The sequence below is a fragment of the Protopterus annectens genome, chromosome 4.part0, assembly GCF_019279795.1.
Source record: "Protopterus annectens isolate FY-2018-M chromosome 4.part0, PAN1.0, whole genome shotgun sequence".
Lineage (NCBI taxonomy): Eukaryota > Metazoa > Chordata > Ceratodontiformes > Protopteridae > Protopterus > Protopterus annectens.
The window spans coordinates 931,999,807-932,024,533 of record NC_056733.1 but is presented as its reverse complement, the minus strand read 5'-3'; the positions used below and the strand labels follow the sequence as shown (position 1 = coordinate 932,024,533).

The window sequence follows — 24,727 nt, the reverse complement described above, 5'->3', positions numbered from 1 at the left end:
TTATTGTTCTGACCTGTCATCTTATGGTCTGAACTCTTTAGGGTGGTAGTGAAGCTCTGGTTGACTTTGTGTTAAGAACTGTTCCTATGAATTCTAGAATCTGAGTTTGTTCTAGTTGGGACTTTTTGTAGTTTACTGTTATCCCCAGAAGATAGCAAGTCTGGATTACCTGGTCTCTTGTACATATGAGTTGATGCCTGGTTAGAGCAGAAATGAGCCAGTCGTCTAGATATGGAAACAACCGGAATCTTTGCAGTCTCTCAAGTGAGCTACTACTAGTGCCATGCACTTGGTAAACATGCTGAGGACTGTGGTGGGACCAATGGACAGAAATCAGAACTGGTAGTGACTAGCTCCCAGCCAGAAGCATAAATACCTTCTGGATTGTTTGTTAACCTTTACATGATAGTAAGCATCCTGAAGGTCTATTGAGCATATCCAGTCATCCTTGCACAGAAAAGGGAGAATGGACTGAATCAGGACCATCCGAAACTTGGTTCGTCAAACTGACTTGTTTAAAAATGCTGAGATCCAAAATTGGTCTCCATGTCCCCTGTTTTCTTTAGTACTACAAAGAACTTTGAGTAAGTTCCGAATTCTATTTGACCTTGTGGGACCTCTTGGATGACGTTTTTTTTCCTAGCAGCTTTTGAATTTGAATTGCTGTTAGTTCCCCCTGACTGGGTGGATCACTGGGGATTTTTCTTGAGTTTGGAGAAGGAATGGAAAAGAGAATTATATAACCTCTGGAAATAATCCTCTCCTTCCAAGTACCTTTTGTTGAGTCTAGCTAGGCTCTCCGGTGCAAGGATAAACATCCTCAGACTGCCTCCACAGGTGGGCAAATTGGGCCTCCTTTCAGGAGTGCTGGTAGGGTCTGTCAAAGGAGGATTCTCTGGACCCCAGGTTCTGCAGGCCACCTCTGCCCCTGCTCTACCTCTGGGGGAATCTCCTCCATGTGTGTCCTGGATTGGACACTGAGACTTCTTGAACCACATCTTTCAACTGCCTTGTTGACTCCTGGAAAAGGATCTTTGAGTGGCTGAAAAACATATGCCTACAGCAGACAGGGTCTTTCCATCCTTTTCACACTTGGATAGGGTGTTCTTTACCTTGGCGCCAAACAAAGATGTGCTGACAAAGGAAGCACTGATGAATGAAAACTTGAAGGGCTCTGCAAAATCACATAAAAACATCCAGGCATGTTCCTAATGGAAATGCCTGATCCTGCTGCCCTTGATGTCTTTTCGGAAACATGTGAAACCAACCTCATGGAAGAACTGGAAATGGATTGCAGGGTAGCCAAATAAGAAACAACAGATGAATAAACTTAGAAATGGCTCCTGAGGGTATTTGGCAACTCCCTAATTAAATCTCTCTGAAGTCTTATAAAATGTGCCAAATAATTTAGTGACCTTAAAGCAAAGGTCGCTGAAGCATAGACATGCTTCTTAAATCTGTCCATCGTCCGAGACTCCCTAATAGGGAGATGGACAGTGGAACTCACTTTTTGGTGGCTGCCGCTATGACAATAATCAATGGGCACCCCTTTCCGCCAAAGCTGCTTGTCTACAGGTGGTGCCATAATCGTATCTGATCTCAGAGGTATAGGCTCAATGGTGTCAGGGTCCTTGCATGCCTGAGCTCATCAGCAGGTGGAGTCATTCAGCAGGTAAATGGGCCAGTACTGAAGCCCTCCAGGAATACAGACTCCTTGGACAAAAGGTTGGTGGGTGTCCAGCCACCTCGCTGCTTAAGGATTTCTAGGATGTCTCCAAGTGAGACAGGAGGTGACCATGGGGACCCTTCACCTTCATCAAAATCTGTATCTTCTGTGATGGACTCCTCTACTGAGTCCAGGTGCCTCCTCCTGCACGTCATCTTCTTAAGGACCTCCTCCGTGGGATGTTCTGAAGAGGTATTGGAAGAAGAAATTAAGATTCCCTGCAGGAAAGCCTGGGGTCTTGGTACTGGCTGTCCCCATGGAAAGACTTGGTGAGACTCTGAACGCTGAGTCATCAGGGTTAAAGATTTAGGATTCGAGGTGGTTGGACATGTTCATTCTGCCAAGGCAGAAAAAACTCTCTTCACAGCCTCAAACGCAGATTGCTCCAGAGAAAGGGAAGACCTCTGATTCAAAAAGGTAAGCTGTTGGACCACAGCTCTCCCCAGCTCTGATGGCAAATTCCCCAAGGTGGAAGCCGGAGTCGGGCTATCCAATGATGAGGTTCTGAGGCACAGAGGCAGCTCCAAAAGAATCAGAGTTGACTGCAACACGTCAGATCTGACAGGGAAGCTTCAGCTCTGAGAGCTCTCAAGATCCGACAGGATCGGAGCACTTAGATTAAGCTTTGGATCCGAGGATAAGAAAATCCTCAAAACCGAGCCAGATGGATCGGGACAGCTAAGATCCAGGGACTCTGAGACCACTAAAAGAGTTGGAGGAGGAACGTGTAGTGGAGATGTAGCAGTGGAACCTCCTGACACAAAGTGGTAGGAGCTGAAAGGACACCCATCTGGCCCTGCGCCGTGGGAATTTTTCTCACCACTCTTTCCACATCTTCTTCTGTAAGACTCCTGGAAGAATGAGCAGGCAAGATTGAAGGGGACTTGGGTCTAGCCAAAAAAGGGGAAGGTTCTCTAGAGGGTAGTGGATCCACCAAAAATGAATATTTAGTCCTTGGCATTACAATAAAGGTAGAAGGACTAGCTACAGCTGGATTCAATGAGGACTCTCTCGTATCCAAGGTAGTGGGAACAGTCAATTTTAGCTCCTTTGGATCTGAAGATGTAGGATCAGACAATTTTGCCTTTTATGGATCAAAGGGTGAAGTCAGATCTCTTTTTGACCTATATCTAGAAGACTCTGAAGCTGAAGAAGAAGGTGACTTTGGAGATGTTGATTTTAGGTGCTTTGACTTTAATATCGTAGATTTTTCTCCAAATATAGCCTCCCAGAATGAAGAGGGTAAGAGTCCTTTCAGAAAGAATTTATTTTTGCACTCGACCAGAGCCTCTGGGGTTGAACCCGTGGCATATCAAGCAGTCATCCTGCAAATGAAAAGGCCCTAAGCTAAGCAATAAACACAATGTGTGGGCATCCAATAACAGAAGCTTATGCCCTCACTTTATATACTTTTTAAATCCCACAGGCCCTTTTTGCTCCATACTGCAAAAATAGAATGAAGGAAAGAAAAAAGTTCAATTATTACCAGATTAAACTTTTTTTTTTTGGAAGACAGGCAGGTAAGGGAAAAGATAATGATGAAGAAGAAATACTAACAATGGCAGAGAAGGCCTACCATTAAACAGTAGAAGAGGTAAACACCAACAAAGGCAGATAAGGCCTACCATTAAATAGTAGAAGAGGTAAACACCAACAATGGCAGATAAGGCCTACCATTATAAAGTAGAAGAGGCAAACACCAACAATGGCAGATAAGGTCTAGCATTAAACAGTAGAACAGGTAAACGCCAACAATGGCAGATAAGGCCTACCATTAAACAGTAGAACAGGTAAACGCCAACAATGGCAGATAAGGCCTACCATTAAACAGTAGAAGAGGTAAACTCCAACCATGGCAGATACGGCCTACCATTAAACAGTAGAAGAGGTAAACACCAACAATGGCAGAGAAGACCTTCCATTAAACAGTAGAAGAGGTAAACATCAACAATGGTAGATAAGGCCTACCATTAAACAGTAGAAGAGGTAAACGCCAACAATGGCAGATAAGGCCTACCATTAAAAAGTAGAAGAGGTAAACACCAACAATGGCAGATAAGGCCTACCATTAAACAGTAGAAGAGGTAAACACCAACAATGGCAGAGAAGGCCTACCATTAAACAGTAGAAGAGGTAAACACCAACAATGGCAGAGAAGGCCTACCATTAAACAGTAGAAGAGGTAAACACCAACAATGGCAGATAAGGCCTACCATTAAACAGTAGAGGTGGTAAACACCAACAACGGCAGATAAAGCCTACCATAAAAAGTAGAAGCGGTAAACACCAGCAATAGCAGATAAGGCCTACCATTAAACAGTAGAAGAGGTAAACACCAACAATGGCAGATAAGGCCTACCATTAAAAAGTAGAAGAGGCAAACACCAACAATGGCAGATAAGGCCTACCATTAAACAGTAGAAGAGGTAAACACCAACAATGGTAGATAAGGCCTACCATTAAACAGTAGAAGAGGTAAACACCAACAATGGCAGATAAGGCCTACCATTAAAAAGAAGAATAGGTAAACACCAACCATGGCAGATAAGGCCTACCATTAAACAGTAGAAGAGGTAAACATCAACAATGGTAGATAAGGCCTACCATTAAACAGTAGAAGAGGTAAACGCCAACAATGGCAGATAAGGCCTACCATTAAAAAGTAGAAGAAGTAAACACCAACAATGGGAGATAAGGCCTACCATTAAACAGTAGAAGAGGTAAACACCAACAATGGCAGATAAGGCTTAACATTAAAAAGTAGAACAGGTAAACGTCAACAATGGCAGATAAGGCCTACCATTAAACAACAGAAGAGGTAAACACCAACCATGGCAGATACGGCCTACCATTAAACAGTAGAAGAGGTAAACACCAATAATGGCAGATGAGGCCTACCATTAAAAAGAAGAAGAGGTAAACACCAACCATGGCAGATAAGGCCTACCATTAAACAGTAGAAGAGGTAAACACCAACAAAGGCAGATAAGGCCTACCATTAAACAGTAGAAGAGGTAAACACCAACAATGGTAGATAAGGCCTACCATTAAAAAGTAGAGGAGGGCAGTAAAACACCAGAGGAAAAATACTAACAATAGTATTTAACAGATACGTAAAGTAATGTAAAGGTAAGAAAAGTGAAGGAAAATGGAAATTTTAACTTATCTTTGAAAACACTCGAGTAACTGGCAGACCACATCTTTCAATGAAAGTGGCAAACGAGATCTGAGGTACTTGGGGTTGCTGCAGTATGTGCAAGGGAGAAGCTCAAGAGCTTTTGGTTGCCATGATCTTTAGCAATGGCCAAGTCAGATCCGAGGGACTGGATCCAAACCCATCAGTTCCACCAGTTGAGGACAGAATGAAAATTGCCATCATTAGATGTTTGAATTTCGTCCACCCTAAAAATACCATGTAAATTACAAACCAAAAGCCTTATTGTCATATTTCATAATGCCTTAAATCATCAGTCTAGGCACAAACCAGCAAATAGCTGTGAATTACAACCATCAATGAATACTCTTACCGTCCTTGCCTTTCAATTCACAACAGATTACTTCACAACCTCAAACTGTGTCTAACAAATGAGCTAGCATCAACCTACAAAATTAACTCTTTACATGTTATATGAACTAAACCACAATACTTATAGAACAAACAAAAGGGAACTCTACAACTCATTCAGTCATCTCAATTATATATATATATATATATATATATATATATATATATATATATATATATATATGTATCTACACACACACACATACGCAAATAAATTGCAAGTGGAGCAAACAGTGCACAGAAGCAAACACCACAAGAACCCTCCAGAAAAACAATGCTTCCAGCACTCAAAATAAACAATTGTACTCCTTTAACACAAAAAGTTAATAGCAGTATTGGCAGGTCATGATTTTGCCTTCAAGCTTTTTTTTTTTGTTTGTTTTTTGGGTTTTTTTTTTTTTGGAAGATGTCGTTTTGGGACTGATTGGCCCTTATATCTCAATTTACCATTAATGTGGAAGACACAGTCTTGGTTGAGTTTTCTGTGAGAAAAGACAATAAAAACATTGAGAGTGGCAAACACCAAAGTACAAATAAGGCAATTTTAAGTGTAAGTTCACCATTTTTGCTTTTAACTGATAAAATGTCTCACAGTGTGAACTGGCATTTAAAACCAAACCTTTAAATGTGAAACAGTGTATGGCTCCATGTGATTTGAGAATTTACTTGGAACCTAGAGTTGGAAGTCTTAGAAGACAGGGATTTTTTAAGTGGCGAGCAATACAAAACACAGCTTCTTTGGTGTTAGTTGATTTACTTATTGAATATTAAGAACGCTGGTAAGATTCACTTAATGATGTAGCAGTGTGTGTCAACCAGTAGTTGTCGTCTGAGAATGAAGACACATACATGGAACATTGTGACAAATTTTATATGGGGATAAACATTTAGATGCTGAAATACGAGCCTGTAAAATAAAAAGGTTTAAAAGTGATTTTACTGCCTATCAGACAGGCCATGCTTTTTCTTTGAAAAAAGCAAAACAATGAAGTTCATTTTTCAAACATGACTAGTGAGACTAACGTTACCCAAGTTAAGGGGAAATTTAAATGCAAGAGGGACACCTCCACATCAGCTATTGTAAGAGGCTATGAAACAATGACTGATATTTCCTTTAACGCAGATACTGAAGCCAGTTTGTATGAAGTTTCCCCTCTTCAGGAAAAAATCCAACTCAAAGGGACGTGGAAACTTAAAAAAATGTGGTAGCAGAAAAAAATCAAAGCAAAAGAAAAAATTTTTAGTGCCGTTGTAGAACTTGATGAAATAAATAATTCTGATTTAGTTATTAATCTAACTGATTATACCTTTTCTCCAGAGTGCCTTTCTGTACTAAATAAAGGCTTGATGTTTATAGCTGCATGCCCTATAAACAGCTTTGGATGTTGTATATGATTTAAAGAAGTTCTACAGAAATTTAAACTTGATACATTGGTTTGATAGACATAATTCTGTGTTGGATAGTGAAAGCTTTTTTTTTTTTAATTTAGAAAGGAATTTAATTGGTCATACCATTCTTTGGTGTGGGTTTTTGAGAATATAGTTTTGAAAGAGCCGTGACAAAAAAGGCTATCTTATTTAAAAATTAGTTTTGTAATTTGACAAAAGAAGGAAGGGAGGCATTAGTCTCTAAAAACAGAAATATTGTGATTACAAGAGCAGATAGAGGAGGCACAGAATTTTTTGGGATATGAGTGATTTCTAACAGATGGGGGAACTTAAGGTGGATGATCCAAAACAACAATATATATATTTTTACCTAAAATACATCAAAAATATTCTTTGGTCACCAGGTAGAACCACCGTATCTGGGAGAGGCTCTTTAACTGAACCAGTATCTGCTTTTTTTTTTTTTTTTTTTAGAACATTACTTAAAACCTATCTTGTCCCGCATTCCAGCAAGACTTAAAGATACTACCCACTTTCTGAATGTTTTGAAGAGGACTGGAGCTTATTTGGTAACTCTGGATGCTAAAGCCCTTTACACTAGCACCCCACATACTGGTGAGATAGAAGCAGGTAGACATTTCTTGGAGAAGCATAATCAACACACATTGGAATTTAATGACTTTATTGTGGAGTGTTGTACTATAACTAAAAATTTATTTTTCTTCCAGGAATCACATTATTTACAAATGACTGGGCACTGCAGTAGGGCTAATTGTATATGTAGAACATGTATGGGCTTCTTAGAGGAAGAAATTATATGGAATCTGGACAATAATCAATTTTCTGGTTTCATTACTTGGATGACTGCTGGTTAGTATGGGAGGGGGATATGGATTTGATAAAGAGTTTTGTTTTCTTATTAAATTCCAACAAGTTTGGCATCAAATTCGATGTTCAGTATGATTAACATGCAGCATAACTTTTTGGATGTTCAGATAAAAGAACAATGGAAAATGGTGCTTTCAAGACTACAGTTTATAGAAAACCATGCCATAGAAATTCAGTATTACCAGCAGATAGTTGTCATCAGAAACATATAACAAGAAACATTCCAAAGTCACATTTTTTAGTTCTATAAAGAATTTGTAGTGACTAGGAAATTTTCAAGGAAAGTGATGGCTTGGTTAATTTTTTGTTTTACCCAAAGGGGATATGACCATAATAGTTTCACTAGTTAAGATGGATGTTGGGAAATTGTCTAGAGAAGAAACACTTTATAAAGATTGGGTGGATGAACAGGAAGACAATAAATTTAGGTTTATATTAACTTATGGTTCCAAAAACACAAAATCAAGGAAATCATACAGAGATACCAGAACACTGTGAGGAGTGATAAATATTTTGATGGAAAAGTGAAAAACAGGTGCATTTTTGGTTACACGAATGGGAGTTGATTGGGACAACAATTTTATGGCTTCTGGCGTGTGAACCAACAATGCCAGGTGGAACGGGGCTTATGAGGTTGTGTACCATATGTCAGTTGTATGTATTGTTCAAGTGTGGTTAAGACCACACATTTTCCTTCTGTTAATACTAGTCGTATCTTTAAAATAAGGGTTTGCACTCCATCGTGGATTGTTTACATGGGATTATGCCAATGTGGCAGTTCTTATGTTGGTCAAGCTTCTATGCCATGGAAATTACATTTTATCACTTAAATGTACAGCTAAATGAAAGGACAGAATGTAGGCCTTTGTATAAACATCAATTACAACATACTACTGCCAAGTTCTCTTTCAATAGCATGGATATAGTGTTCGGTGCCATTACGAAATCTTCTAAACATGCCATTTTGAACCATTTGGAAAGAAAATGGATTGCTAATTTAGATGCCTTGTTAAAACTGGGTTTAAATGAACTCATATTTGTAAGTGCACATTTAATATGTTTTATTAATGTATAAGTAAATATATTTATATATGTTCACAAATAATTGCATGATGTGTTTTACAATTGTAGTGATCACATTTGGACATGAGATGGCATGGAAACAGTTTTACAAAGAAGTTTGTATGTTCAAGTTATTTAGGCTTTGATTGGGTGAAAGAAACAATAGGTTTATATGTGTTTACTAGGTTAACGACCACAAGGGCCTTTTTAAGCCTAGCCATGTATCTCAAATCTTTGACAAGTTCTGGTAACCTTGATGAGTGTAGGCATGGGACTGGGAGATGAACCATTTACATGTTACTTGTGTCCATTAGAGACATAGGTGCCAAACCAGGGATGTATTTCTTGTTTCTTGTCCAAGTTGCTCTTGAATTGGGTTGGGGAGGAACTCTACTTCACATAGATGGGGAGCCTGTTCCATAAACGCGGTAGTCTCTCAGATAAACTACCTATCTCTACAGCAGGTCCTACTTATAGGCAAGGTTTAAGTCTTTAGAACGGTTAATTCTGGTGCTGTTTCTTTTTTGGATATGCAGGATGCCATTAGAGGGGTGGCTGACAATGCTCTGTATGCCAGGCATAGATCTCTCCTCAAAAGCCTGTAGGAGACAGAATACAGGGATAGAGCCTTGAGGCGGTCTGCACAGGACATTTTACTTACACCCTGTATTCTTTTAGTGAGGAACCTCTGTAGACATCCAGTTGTTGGATATGCCTGGCTAGGTACATACCAAAGGGGGCACTGTACTCAACGATAGGTCTGATGAACACCAAAATACAGTGGAACAATGACTTCCTTGGTCACAGACACTATACCTTTGTTTATGACTGTATATAAATGTTTTAAGTGGAGTGAGAAAGAATTCTTGACGAAACCCTGGTTCTGCTGTGGGTTTATTGTGCGTTTTTCTTGTTTATTAAACAAGCTAGTTTTTCATCATTTCAGTGCTGGAATTAGTTTGGTATGTGCGTTTTTATCAAGATGTACGTTCACTATATAACCCTTAATATTAAAAATAACCTACTCCCCAACAATAAACTTACAGCCATGAGTAGGATTGCTGTGCTATATGCCTATAAAGGTCATTTGCTGTCTTACACGTCTTAATATCCAATAAATGTTCATATATCCTTTCTTTAAATTTTCTGGAGATTATACAGTGAATGAACATCTTTATAAAAATGAATCAAAGTGGCAATTATGTCTGAATGTTGCAAGTCCCTGGTTTAAATGATAGATGTTCTACAGCCCAGATTTTAAAGTTAAAAAGATTGGATGTCTAGCATAGTCTCTTTTAGATGGACGGTTTCCTTGAAACAATTATGGACCCAAAGTTGTTTTTTTTAAACTATTATGCAAGCAGATTTTATTGGTTGGTTTTAATGAATTAATAGCTGCAGTTAATTTAAATACTCTGTGAGTTTTAACTGTGCCATTCTGAAGTTCCTACTTTTGTGAATTTATGTGCTTAATAAATTGTACTTTTTCCTTAATTTGGAGTGTAACATTGTCTGCCCAACTGCCAACACACGGGACCTACAGTTTGGTTGTGTTTTTATTATCCCAAAGTCTTGTGCATCTTTAACTACAGACTCATAAGCCTAACCAGCCTTATCTGCAAGGTTGTGGAAAGAATCATCATGAATCTTATTAATAAAGACATAGGTGGAGTCTGCAAGTCCTCCCCATGGTCGAGTGTCGTTCAAAAGACATGCATGAATGGGCGTGCCTTCGTTGAAGGTTTGGCATCGGGCTGGCACCTCGGCACCGTAAAAATCTACTGTCAATCGTTAGTGGATCCGAGTTCCACTGTGGCGACCCCTAACCTGGAAAAGCCAAAAGAAGAAGGAAGGTGACCTTAAAACTCTTGACCCAACCCAAATTGCCTTCGTTAAGGGTAGATTATGCTTATTAAACTTGGTGGACTTTGAAAATGTCACCAAAGCCCTGGATGAAGGAAAAACTGTATATACCACCTATCTCAACTTAGAAAGGCCTTTGACACTATCTGCCACTCAGGTATCATTGAGAAACTCTCCCAGCTGAGAATTAACCTTTACATCACTAGATGGATAGGCAACCGGCTCACAGACAGAACACATAGTCAAAGCTGGGGATTTCACCTCTACTAGTAGACCAGTTACTAGTAGTGTACCACAAGGATCTGTGCTGGGCCCTCTATTATTTGAAATCTACTTCTCGGAAGTGCAGGCAAAAGAAGACAGCCTATGGTTTACCAAGTTCGCTGATGATTGCAAACTGGATGCAATCATAGAGTCCCCTAATGATATCAACATATTACAAAATGAGCTAACACAGACAAATAATTGGTGCCAAAGCCATGGACTTAAACTATACACAAAGCAGTGCATTATCATCTCCTTTAGCAAAAGGAAAGTCCCTGCAAATTGCAGTGTAGGCAGTACACCCCCCCCCCAAGTTTTAACCCAGTAGTGCAAGATTTGGGAATAAAGTTTGATAGCAACCTAACCTTCCATCACCATATGTCCACAGTAATGAGCAAGGCCTTCTGTGTTGCACATCTCATAAGTAAAGGCATTGCATCCCGGACTAAGGATATTACAACTCCTCCGTACTTGACCCTCATCAGACCATTAATAGAGTACAACAATCCCTTCTGTAGGTACCTCACCAGACACCTGCAGCAGCTGGAGAGAGATGACAGAGGTTTCTCACCAAGAAAATTCAGGGCCTTCAAAACATGACTTAACATGGATAGACTGAAAGCCCTGTCACTGTACTCTGTATCTTATAAGCTGCCAACAGGTGACCTATGCCACGCCTGAGAAGAAAGATGCCTTTCAAGAAGGCCTTACATAATCTAATGGAAAAGGTAGGTTCCTTAGTGACATGAAAATTAGAAATGGACACTAATTGCAATTTTATAGTGGAGAACCTAGCCCCTTCTTGAAAAAGGAATGATAAGAAGAGAAGAATAACTGGCACTGGTGCTGAGAAAGGATCACAAATCCTTTCTGCAGCCCAAAAGGAAAAACATTTCCACTTACAGCGATAGATCTTCTGAGTAGACGGGCTTCTGGGAAGTAAAAATAATTCTGACAGAAGAAGCCAACCTGGACCGTGTTACTATCATGGGAAGTGAAGAAACCATGTGGTCAGACAAAGGAATTGAAGGTCGAGTGGCTACTCTGACAGGTGAGAGATAAGATCCGGAATGTGATCTAGTATCCAAGGCGGATACTTCAGATGAGACCGCAGGAAGGGGCAATGAGAATCATGGAACTCTTCAGTCTGTGGGCTTTCTGAAGCACTTTGGGGATCAACGAAAAGGTGGGCATGTGTAGAGGAGACCCGGAGGCCAATCATGGACAAGAGCGTCCTTCGGGTACTTTCCCTCTGGAAGGATCAGGGCAAAGTACTTGCTGCATTTGTTGTTCTTTGGGGAAGCAAAAAAATCACAGCAAGGTTAGCGCCATTAACCAAAAATCTGAGATGCCACTGACAGATTGAGGAATGACTTGTGCGAGGTCAAGATAGACCTGGGGAGCCTGTCTGCCAAAATGCTGGACTCCCCGGATAGGTGTGTTGCAAGAAGAAAGCGACTGGAAAAGATCGCCCATTCTCACACTCTCATGGCCTCACTGCACAAATGGTAACGATGAATTCCTCCTTGCTTATTGATGTACCAGACTACTGACATGTCTGTATGAACTGTCATCGTTCCTGCAGGAAGGCAATCCTGAAAGGCTTGCAACGCGAGGAGGACTGCCCTCACCTCTAGAACATTTATATGCAACGTGGTCTCTAGGGGGGGGGGGCATGTGCCTTGGACTATTCTGCCCTGAAAAAGACCACCCTACCCCAACACGGAAGGATCCGTGGTCACTGTGGCCGTGGGCAAGGGAAGAGAAAATGGTCTGCCTTGGAACAGATATTCTGACAGAAGCCATCACTGCAGGTGCCATCTGCAAACAGGTGTCAACGGAACTGGCATGGACATCGGATGACACAAGATGGACCAACTAGGCTGCCAGCATTCACTGAAGCACTCTCATATAATAACTTGCTAGTGGTACAAGGAGAAAGGCTGCCAACATGGAAACCGGGCTTTGAGATGAGGTTTGCCTGTGGTGAAGGAACCTCCAAGATGGCCCTGACCTGTTGCCTGATCAAGTCCACTCTTTAAGAGGGTAAAGCCTGCAATTTCTGTGACTGTGTTGAGGTGGGTCCCTATGAATTCTAGGCTTTGCATAGGAGTTGGTTTCAACTTTGCCATGTTGACCGTAATGCCTTGCTTGTTGAAAGTAGTAGTCTGCAAAAGATACTGCATGGCGGATACCAGCTGATGCCTCATGGGTGCCGTGAGGAGCCAATCATCCAGGTACAGAAATACCTGAAATCCCTGTAGTCTCAGGTGAGGCACTACTACTGCCAAGCATTTGGTAAACATCCAGGGGGCTGTAATGAATCCAAATGGTAAGGCCCTGAACTGAAAATGATTGGCTCTGATCCTGAAATATAGATGCCTCCTGGAACACTCGTCTAACTTGACATGATAGTAGGCATCCTAGAGGTCTGTGGAGCATATCCAATCATCCTTCTGCAATAGTGGCAGGATGGACTCAGCAGTGACCATTGGGAACTTCGACTTCTTGATAAATAAGTTCAATCTGCTGAGGTCCAAAATCAGACGCAGGTCCTTGGGTCTTTTTTGGCACCAAAAAGAAGCGAGAATAAGTTCTGGATCCTGTTTCTCCTGCTGGGACCTCCTGGATAGCTCTTTTTTCAAGAAGTGCTAGAACTACTTTCTGGGCCAGTCCTCTCTGACTGGGTGGCATGCCGGGCAGAACTCTCTTGTGGTTTGGAGGATGCTGGGAAAAGGGAATGTAATAACCCATGGATATGATCTTGAGCACCCACTGATTGTTTGTCATGGATGTGCAGGCGTTTGGATGCAACGAAAACTGACCCCCGACTGCCTAAATTAATTTCCTTCTTTCATCAAATTGTTTGAAAACCTAAGTAGCAGAACGGCCAAACAAAACCTTCTTATCTTAAGCAAAGTTCAAAATTTAAGACTTTGCTTTATTCTCAAAACTGTAACAGTAGTCCTAGGCAAAGTATCTGCACAATCATACACTCTTCAAAGTATATTTAGATACTTGTGAAAGATTAGACACAAATAAATTCATGAAGGAGCTGTCCTCTGAAGGAAGCAAGGCAAAAATATTACGTCAAACTGTCCGCAAAAGACGGAATATACTTCCAGATATGTACCTGGTACTTAAGAACTCTATGAGATAAATTGGAAACAGAGAAAATTATCTTACCAGATCTGTCCAATACCTTTCCTTTATTGTTCACAGGGGAGGGGATGGTATTGACTAACAGCATACTGCCATATGGAAAAGAAGTAGACAGCAGCCGGACCCGATTTAAGGTGAGAAAACAAGGACCGCTAGTCTGGGGTCCTTTATATAATAATCTGTCTACCTTTTTGGAACTGAATGCTGAGATTATTACAGGCAGCATTTTAAAACATCCTCAATGGCTGGCACTAATAGAAGAAAAGGGGCAGAATGAGGCATATCGACTTTAACATTTCAGAATATCTCCTAAGTTCAGGTGGAACATTCACTTGTTCCCATAAAGACACTTATTTTTCCTGGAAACAGTCTGAGCAAAAAAAAAAAAAAAAAAAAAAAAATCCTCCAATGAAATCTACAACAGAGAGAAACTCTGTCTATATCCAAGTTAGAATCATTTGACAAATTTTCCTCAGGAATTTTATTGACCTCACCCCTCAGGTAATGATTTTGAGCACCAGGATTAACAGCCTGTAATAATTGCCTGGTCATGGTAAGAAACAAATCTTCTTTACAAATAGGCACCATGTCTTCAGATGAATAATGTCTAACCTTCTGTTTTCTCTTTACAGGTAACACCCTGGAACAATACTGACTTGGAGATGGCACCTCAGTCTGTCAAGAGGTCTCTTTCCCCTGGTTACCCTAGAAGCATCCCCCTGAATGTTTCCCAGAGCCAAAGAAGATAATTTTCCCATACCCAAGTTGGACACTAGAAAAGCTGAACAACTGGGGCTGACTCCCCCCGTCCATGGTGGCCAAAAGGACGATACCAGAGAAACCTGGAGAAGTGAGTGAGTGAGTAGTGTGAGGACCACTGGCTGGCCATGTAAGTGAGTAATGTGAGGACCACTGGTTGGCCACTACAGGTTTTCTCTAACAGGTGAGGCCCTATGTGAGACTGCAGTGACGGCAAGGGCTTATTATTGAGTTGCTGCTTCTTGTTAGCTACACAGGGAGAGAAAAAATTAATAGGTAAGTTGTCATGAAGTTTACATAAACACAAGTAATATTTGCAATGTATTCTAACCATTTTAAATACTTCCCAATTCACAAATTGACACGAAATTTAAAAGTTTGCATAAGCATTATGTTTTTATCACAAAAAATATCCTCCAAAACCAAAGAGAAGCCCTCAGGTAAAAATAGCAGTCCCTGACAGGAAACTTCTGATACAGTGAAAAACTACCAGACTTCTTAAAGGGAAAATAACGTTTCTGCTCATTAAATAAAATATACTAATATTTTATTAAAAGAGCAACAATATCTGTGTGGAAGGGTTCACTGCAGGGACAGAGTTGCCAGAAATACAGCTTGAAGGATGACTGCTGCTCTTGTAAAGCCCCAAAGCTACTGCTTCCTCTTGAGGCATAAGAAGGTATTAAACATGTCTTCATTTTGACCACTGATTTCCCTCCTTTGGGCTGTCCAATCAGCAGCCATAATGAAGGTGTATGAAGGAGCCAGATCTTTGTGAAGCTGGCTAGTTAATTTATTCTGAGAAGGATACAACCTATACATAGCCTAAAGGCTACTGCAGCAGTGAGACTGATGAACATCTAAATATGGCAAAGGCTAACAGTCTTTCTTATTCAGGAACACAGGCATGCATCCCCCAACTGGGTAGTATTTATTACAAATCTGATGGCTAACAGAGCTCAGAGTTGGGCCAGTTTAGGTAGATATTTACCTGTGGTCATTTTCCATATATAAGGAATTCTACTGCTGATCCATACATAGGAAAGCTAGTGAAATTTCAGAAATTTCAAAAATGTGTTAAGATGGGGAGATCAGAAGAGGAATTTTACTTACCCCCTCCATAGGGCTTTTGAATTCAGTCTTTTTTTAAAGCTCTCCAGAGCTGACCATGAGCTCTCATCAACCCCTTTTCTTCATTCACTGATATACCAGGCCTGCCATAGCCTCACCGGGGCTTCACCCAGCCCATGTTCAGATCCAGTGAGAAGACTGAGGATACTGTTGCAGTGTAATTCTGCTTCTGGGAAGCCTGTGCTACCCTTTCACCCTGCAGCAGGAGTACATGCTCCCTCGTGGCTGCCACCCTGCAGCAGGAGTACAAGCTCCACCACGGCTGCCACCCTGCAGTAGGAGTACAAGCTCCACCACGGCTGCCACCCTGCAGCAGGAGTACAAGCTCCACCACAGCTGCCACCCTGCAACAGTAGTACAAGCTCCACCATGGCTGCCACCCTGCAGCAGAGGTACAAGCTCCACCGTGGTTGCCACCCTGCAGCAGGAGTACAAGCTCCACCATAGCTCTGCCACCTTACAGCAGCAGTACAAGCTCGATCGTGGCTGCCACCTTGTAACCGCAATACAAGCTCCACCACGGCTGCCACCCTGCAGCAGTAGTACAAGCTCCACCACAGCTGCCATCCTGCAGCTTTAGTGCAAGCTCCACAATGGCTGCCCTCAGAAGGTGCATGCTCATATCCCAAACCAGAGTCACACCACTTGAAGTGCAGAGCTCAACAGGCTCTTCATGCTGCTATTGCAGTCAACCCATCTGTCTCTCTCCCCTGGCTGCTCATTCTCACCTTTCCTGCCTGGTCCCCCCAGCACATGCATCACTAATCAATATCGATTATCTGGACCACAGTTTGCAACCCACCTGACAGTATATGGGTTGATCCCCAGCTGGGTGAGTTTTTCAAAGATGCATGACTGGGGGATTGGCCAAGTCTAGGTAGGACATATGCACAGATTTGCCTTTGTTCAGGGCTGTTATGACAGTCTCGAAGAAGTTAACCAGGTTCGACAGGCAGGATCCCCCTTTAACAAAACTAAACTGGGTTGGGTCAAGTGTTTAAATTCACCTATATCCTTGTTGATAAGGTCGATGTAGATTCTCTCCATAGCCTTGCAGATAAGGCTGGTTAGGCTAACTAGTCTATAGTTCCCAGGGTCTGTGGATGCACCCCCCTTATGCAAGGGGATGGACAGTAGTGGTTTTCCATTTAGCAGGGACAAAACCAATGTTCTGCCTGTGGTTGAAAAGAGTACCCAACAGTGTTGCTAACTCGTGTATTAAAACATTGAGCACACAGCCTGGGATGTTACCAGGTCCCAATGAGGCTGTGTTTTTGGCCTTGGAGAGAGCAGTTAAGACCTGCTCTTTAGAGATACTAGGTGGAGAATAGATGGTAAGAATGTTTTGGGGTATATGTGACGGGGACGGGGTGGGGGGGGAGTTTTCACTGAACCTGTCTGCTAGCAGGTTGGCTATCTCCACTGATCAGTATATGTGGTACCATTCACTACTAGTTCAGCACAAATCTGGGCTTTTCCTTTAAGGTTTTGGATGTAGCTAAAGAATGCCTTATGGTTATCCTTAGCTAGGGATGCTAATCTAGATTTATAGTTAGCTTTAGAGGACTTTACAAGATGTCTTATTTGCTTGTTCAAGCTGAGAAGGGTGTTTTCCAATTCTGAGACTGTTCCTTCTTGCTCTTAGCAATTTGTTCCTCATACTATTTAACCTGTTTATGGTGGACTCCCACCAGGTATCAATTTGTTCCTCATACTATTTCACCTGTTTATGGTGGACTCCCACCAGGTATCAATTTGTTCCTCATACTATTTCACCTGTTTATGGTGGACTCCCACCAGGTATCAATTTGTTCCTCATACTATGTAACCTGTTTATGGTGGACTCCCACCAGGTATCAATTTGTTCCTCATACTATTTCACCTGTTTATGGTGGACTCCCACCAGGTATCAATTTGTTCCTCATACTATTTCACCTGTTTATGGTGGACTCCCACCAGGTATCAATTTGTTCCTCATACTATGTAACCTGTTTATGGTGGACTCCCACCAGGTATCAATTTGTTCCTCATACTATGTAACCTGTTTATGGTGGACTCCCACCAGGTATCAATTTGTTCCTCATACTATTTAACCTGTTTATGGTGGACTCCCACCAGGTATCAATTTGTTCCTCATACTATGTAACCTGTTTATGGTGGACTCCCACCAGGTATCAATTTGTTCCTCATACTATGTAACCTGTTTATGGTGGACTCCCACCAGGTATCAATCTGTTCCTCATACTATTTCACCTGTTTATGGTGGACTCCCACCAGGTGTGCTTGTTTTTTCTTGAGGATCTTGCTTTGGTCCCATCAAAAAGAGCTGAGTCAATATAACTGCATAGATGTTTATACAATGCATGGCCAGTAAAAGTGTCCCTGCCGTCAGTGGGGACAGGAGTTTTGAAGCTATTAATGCCTTCTCGTAAGAGGCTGTAATTGGCTTTGGAGAAGCTTTTTAGCCTAATTTCTCTAGGGGGTGGGGTGGGGGGTCTGATGCTACTGTTACTTTGAAAGAGACTGAATTATGATCAGACTTCACCAGGGAGGGCTGCATACTTGTAGTGGTGCACTGTTCTACCATGTTGCTGAGTACCAAGTCTAGAATATCTGGGCCTCTTATGGAGGTGCCAACCATCTGTTCCAAGGCATATGAGTTAAAGAAGGCCAAGAACGTTTGGGCGAGTGTGTCTGTACATGTATAATTTATCCAATTTATGGACGTAGTTAAAGTCGCCCATTACTAGAGTGTTTGGTTGCATTTTGAGCGACTCAAGTAGATCCAAGTAGGCAGTGTGGATCTCATGGTTCATGGAGGGGATCTATAGCTGGCGATAACTTGGAGAGGGGTCTTTCCTATAATTATCTGCACATGGAGTAACTCTAGCGAATCATTCTGTTTAACCACTCTGGAGGTGTATTTATCGTTGATGAATATTGATGCTCCTCCTCCTTTAGTTCTCAAACATTCATTTTGTGGTCTGAATGTGTGGAAGGCATTATATCCCGGTATGGCCAGGGTGTGCTCTGCGGCCTTCAATCAGGTCTTTGTGACAGCACAGATGTCTGCATCTTCCAAGGTGAGGAGTGCTTCCAGTGAGTGCAGTTTCAAATTTAGACTCCTAGCGTTTAGCAGCATAACCTTAAGGTTGTTTTTTGAGGATATTTTTACTTCGGGAATTTTGTTTTTGCGAGATTGCCTAAAAAGGCACTATGGGGGAGGCAAAAGCCTTAGCCAGTAGCCAAAAGCCAGAGGTGACAAGTGGAGATCATATCTGGCAAAGCATTGTGGTCTATCAACCATATCGGCCCCAGGCTGGCAGGTACTGGATTCCCTTGGAATGACACCAGAAACTAAGCCAATTGTTGAAGACAATCATTTTTTTTGTCTGTACTGAGGCATCATACTAGGTGAAGATAGAATCCTGCTTAAGGCTAGGGACATACCCACCTGGGACACAATCAGAGAGCTCAGTCATGTCTCTCTTCATATAATACAGTGAGGTACGTCTCAGGTCATTCACACCAAAATGGACTATAACAGACTCATAACAGTGCCTGTTGTTGACAGACTTGAATGCATGTGTGATGTGGCAGATCCTGGCTCCTGACAGACAGCTAACAGTGACCTTTTCCTTATCCAGCCTGGTGAGAGGGAGATATGTGTGTCTCACAATGAAGTCACCAATGACTAAAACATCTGATTTGTGTTTTGCCTTAGGGGCATTTTTGGTGAGACACTGGTGTGTCTGTTTCTATGTGTACTGTGATTTGCTGGGAATGTATTAAGTGAAGTGCGTTGATGTTTGGAAGGTCTCTAATGTTTAGGGAAGCTTCTATTGAGAACCTCCGCATATGTAGGTTTAGGTGTTTTACTCATGGATGGTGCAAGAGTTGAAGTGTGTGAGCTGACAATCTGCTTAGTATCTGATATACTGATTTGCGAGTGAGAGGGCCTAGATTCTTAAAATACAAGCATCTCTCACATACTGAATTTGTGTGAATTAGGAGAAGTGGGCTGTCAGTGTAAATGAGGCAATTGCTACACTGCCTCAGGATGCCCATGTAGATCAGGTTGGCTGGAGAAATGGTGGGAAATTGTCTATTCATGGTGCTAGGTGAATTACTGCAGTCAGTAACAGGGAGGAGACTAGAAGGACCAGGTATGGCTACGGGACAAGAAAAAGTTCTAAACTGCAAAGGGCTTAATAGGTAAGACTTGTGGAGGAACCTCAGAGGTTCAGCTGTGCGTCTAAATGGGCAGTGAAGCTCAAGAGCAAGAAACCTGCGATGGAGCACAAGCAGTTTACTAAGGGAAAATTATCCAAGAATTTACCTCTGTAACCGCCAATGGTATTTAACTCAAAAGAAAAGGGTTAGACATACCCAAAAGTACTTTACTGGTTCCAGTGATAAACACGTTTTTTGTTTTTGGTTTAGATACTCAGTCTTATATGCAAACACTATAAAGGCAGACTTCCACTGTTACTTAAAATGTAAAATCAGAAATACCTTTTCTTTCTTCCGTCTTAGTCCTACTACCCAAACCCTTTACCTCTTAAAGGGAACTTCAGTTTGCCAAGCATTAGAGAGAGAGAAAAAAAAATCGGTGTTTCACATTTTGACTTTTGCATTATAATTACTAGATATTTTACATATTTCACAGTAAATTATCTCAGAAAATTAAACATGAGAAGACAATAGTCAAACTTTGTGAGTACCTGTTCTAGATTCAGGCTGGTGTATTTTTCATCTGCTTTTTGAATAACTTTCAAGACGCTTTCGATGGTTTCATAATCGTATGGATTCAGCTACCAAAAGGAACAGAAAGATAATGTCAGTAAATAATATCATTGCAGATATGTCGCTCGTGATGTTTACATTACTGCTTCTATGATTAATCTGACCTGTGGTTAAGTTTTACAAAATTCTCAGCTGCGATCATAACTGTTAAAACTGCATGTTGTGCCAACTCCATTATGGCAAAGGAAGTGCAGAGAGCGGTAGAATGTACAGGGAAGACGGGCAGTGCAGTAGTGCAGAGCAAAAGGATGTCTGGTAATGCTTGACAGCATCAGCAGCTAAGGCAGTGGTAGTAAGGTACTGTGATTCCTATCCTACATGGGCGAACGCAGTGCAGGATGTCTTTACGTAAAGTGAACAAATTCTCTTCTGTAAGGCAGTTAGCAAGTACCAACAGAAAAAGTATTCGAGATCAGGTAAGGCTTGCGGGAGAAAATATACAATGTAAAGGATCAACAACGAGAAAGAAAAATGGCAACAAAGGAGAAAAGAACATGGGCAGAAGCCACATATGAAAAAAAATCAGTTTTGTACAACATAAAACGACAAATGAAAAATGGAAGCAATAACAATAAATGCCATTTTAAGTGAATTAAAAAAAAGAGCGACAGAGACAGAGTGTTGGTGGATAGGTGCCTGTGTAAAGACTCCCAAGTGGAACTTGACAGGAAAGAAGGGTTAGGAAAACTGGTAGCACCCAGAGAATAAATTGGCAGAAATGGACGGAAGTATACAAACACAGAGGACAGGGAAAGAAAATGTATGAAGAGTGACTGACCAAGAAGGACGGGGTACATGGGAAGGGAATAAATTAGACACTGCAGTGTGGAAATCAGATGAGTAGTTATGAAAGTGTCGGTCACAAACACTGAACGTGCCTCAGTACGACTGACTCATTTTTAAAGGGAGAAAATAGAATCCAAAATGCTTGCAAGGAAGAATAGGAAGGAAGACTATAACATTTTCAGACAGTAAAGGAAACTGCAAAAAAGCTGACGGTTTTGTAATTGGATCTTTTCTCCATGGACCTCTGCAAAGGGGATACCCACAGTCAAACTGGACTACCCGATCAACAAAAGCAACAAATAAACACAAATGGAACAATCCTGCAAGAAAATGAACTACTGCTTAACAAGATGGCAAATGAAGCAAGAAGGACTAAACCACAACAATTTACTAACTAGCTAATGCAGCTACATCACAATCTTGGACTATGTGCGGGAGTAAAAATAAAGAACTGACCTATATGTCCAAGAATTAGACTTAAATTTACTTCTCTTGAGAGAGAGAGAGAGAGAAAGAGAGTGAGTGAGACAACCCACAGTTGTATTAAATGAGCCTTGGAGTGCCCCCCAATGTTCTACTGAAATGTGACAAAAGGCATCTCTAGAGAAGTGGAAGTGTGGTACATTGTGGGACTTAATGGTGGAAATAGAGCCTTAAGGATGCCTAGTGACTGCTGCCTACAGCTAGCCAGTCCCGAGGTAGAAGTGGACAGACTGGATCATATAAGATATGAAGTTTACTATCAGTATATGTGGGTAATCAGAAGCATTTACTTATTTTCATTGGTAGAAATCAAACAACCAGGAAAACATCCATTTCCTAAAGAGAAACAGAGTACAAAGGAATAGTCCAGATAATCACATGTGGGAGGAATAAAGACACCCAGGCTAACAAGAACACTCATCTTTCTACCTACTTAACTGAGTAAAGTAATGGAAACTTCAACAAGATGTCTTTATTCCTCTCACAGGGAAGGCATCGGAGAGAGAGTCTCCTAGATCTGCTAGTTAAAGTGATTTTATCTGGACTAATCCCTTGTATTCTGTTCTTTCATAGACGTCACTTTCTGGGTCACAGGTGGAATACCAGGTATGACTTGAGCTTTCTGGATTACCTTTGTTTTCATTTCCTAAAGAGAGGCAAGGTGGACAGACTTCTTAATTCTGGAGCAGGGATTTCTGAACTGGAGAAGAAAGTCATGACAAGGAGGTTTCAGTTGCGGATAGTATAAATGAGTGTGATGATGAAGTGTAGCTATTTCACCAATTTACATCCTTAAAGCCTAGTGATGTGATGAAAGAAACGGGGACAGAAGTCTGCAGATAAGGAAGGAAAAGCAAAAGGTGGCTGGAAAGTTTTTGGTAGTTGTGCCAAGAATGGTACAGTGCTGGAGAAGAGAGAGATATGACTGATGTCTTTTAACAAAGACAAGATTCTGTAGAGTTCGGAGAGAGTAACAATAAGAACATTTTCCAAGTCTGCATATAAGCATATTCATCACTACAGCGTGTCTAGTTTTAGGGATAACGTGATTTATTAAGTTATAAACAGTTTTAGATGTTTTGTATGTTAGAAAAGGATAGCTCAATACGGGTGCAGAAGTTAATGGAGGAACAAAGGTGCACACCTAAGCATTTGAATGTATTAGTCTGTTGAACAGAATGACTGAGGGGGTCAGAAATGATAAGTGAAGAGAATCTATAAAATTGTTTGGTTTGGCAGTGATCACTATAATTCTATAGTTGTAAACAGTCATAAGCGAGTCTATATCAGGAGATCGAAACCTTAGGTAGTCTAATACGTAAAGGTCGATCTCTAAATATCCAAGTGTGAAAATCGCGAACAGCCGTTTCCACACAGGGAAACAAGTTGTTTTGCCATTACGTGGATTTTTCCCTTTTCACAATGAAGAGCAATCTTGGAGTTAGTATATTTAGTCAGGAGGGTGTGGGGTGCAAAGCTCCCCATTTGATTTCTGTTTTCAACTTTTTTTTTTTTAATAGGTTCATAGGATGGTACTAGGCTATCAGCCCTAGGGCCTATACAAGCTTAGCCATAACAATTCCTTGGTTATTTCTTCCCACACTGCATACTTCCCTGGACCCATGTCTAGCAGGGCGACTGACGTGATCAGTGATTTTTTAGTTTGGCCAATGGCATTGTTACCCTGTGTGGAAACAGACGTTCGCGATTTTGACACTTCAACATTTAATGATCAACCTTTAGGTGTTCCATAACCTAAAGTTTCGATCACATAATACAGACCCATCAGCATTAAAATCATGCTAAATAACTGTTGGAGTTTTAATGCGAGGAGGCTTTTAAAAAGTAAATTGTCAACACTGAGAATAATGTTAAGATATGCAAAGTTGCTGTGGTGGAAGTTAATTAAGAGGGAAAGAGAATGGGGCCCAATACAGACCCATGTGGTACCTGTAGGGTGGTTACACTGAGAAAAGAATAATGAATGCACTATTAGTGCCACAGACAACCAGACACGTGAACAGTTACATGGCAAAGAAAAGAATACTGCTGGACAAAAGGAGGGCAAATCAACAAAAAGTACAAGCTTATTAACATCAGTCATGACTAATGCAGCTAAAATACCAGCTTCATGTTCTTAAACATTGTGAACAAGGCTCAGATAGGCAGTTCATAGATTGTAGGCTGCATAAAAACATGCTGTGAAGAGAAGTTTTTCAAATATCATACAACTGGGGGGGGGGGGGGATTTTGGGATAAATAAATATGGCTGCTTTCCACTCAATGAGTTTAAGACTGAAGTGTCAGAGTTTAATGATGCATGTGAGTGACCTGGCCATACAATTAGAAGCTTTGCATAGATTCTGTTTTTGCCCCCACTCCAACCATCAAGCTTACTGCAGTGCCTCTGCCAATTTGTTGCCTATCAGGTGTGACACTGTGGTGGTGCAGACTTCCACCCAGAAGTCTATAGGGGAAACTGTCCACACAGTTGGCTATTAATGGGAGCTGTCCACAGAGGTTGATATTAGTGGGAGCCATCTATCCATCCAGGTGGCTGCAATTGTACACATCCATCCAGCTGGCAGCCATACATTCAAGTGGCTACAATGGATTTTCATCTTAGCTCTAATGTTCCCCCGCATGCAGGAAAGTGACATGCAACATCCAAGTGGCTACAATGGATTTTCATCTTAGCTCTAATGTTCCACTGCATGCAGGAGAGTGGTATGCAACATCCAAGTGGCTACAATGGATTTTCATCTTAGTTCTAATGTTCCGCTGCATGCAGGAGAGTGGCATGCAACATCCAAGTGGCTACAATGGATTTTCATCTTGGCTCT

General features: G+C 41.3%; 1 protein-coding gene across 1 annotated transcript in view; it reads right to left on the bottom strand.

Annotated features, from left to right (window-relative positions):
* The window catches only part of KNTC1 (kinetochore associated 1), a 3,090,908-nt gene that overhangs the window by 1,031,829 nt on the left and 2,034,352 nt on the right, over positions 1 to 24,727 (bottom strand). The window contains exon 45 of the mRNA XM_044068909.1: positions 20,534 to 20,623. Within this exon, the coding sequence (XP_043924844.1) occupies positions 20,534 to 20,623 (90 nt within the window). The remainder of the gene's footprint in view (positions 1 to 20,533; positions 20,624 to 24,727) is intronic.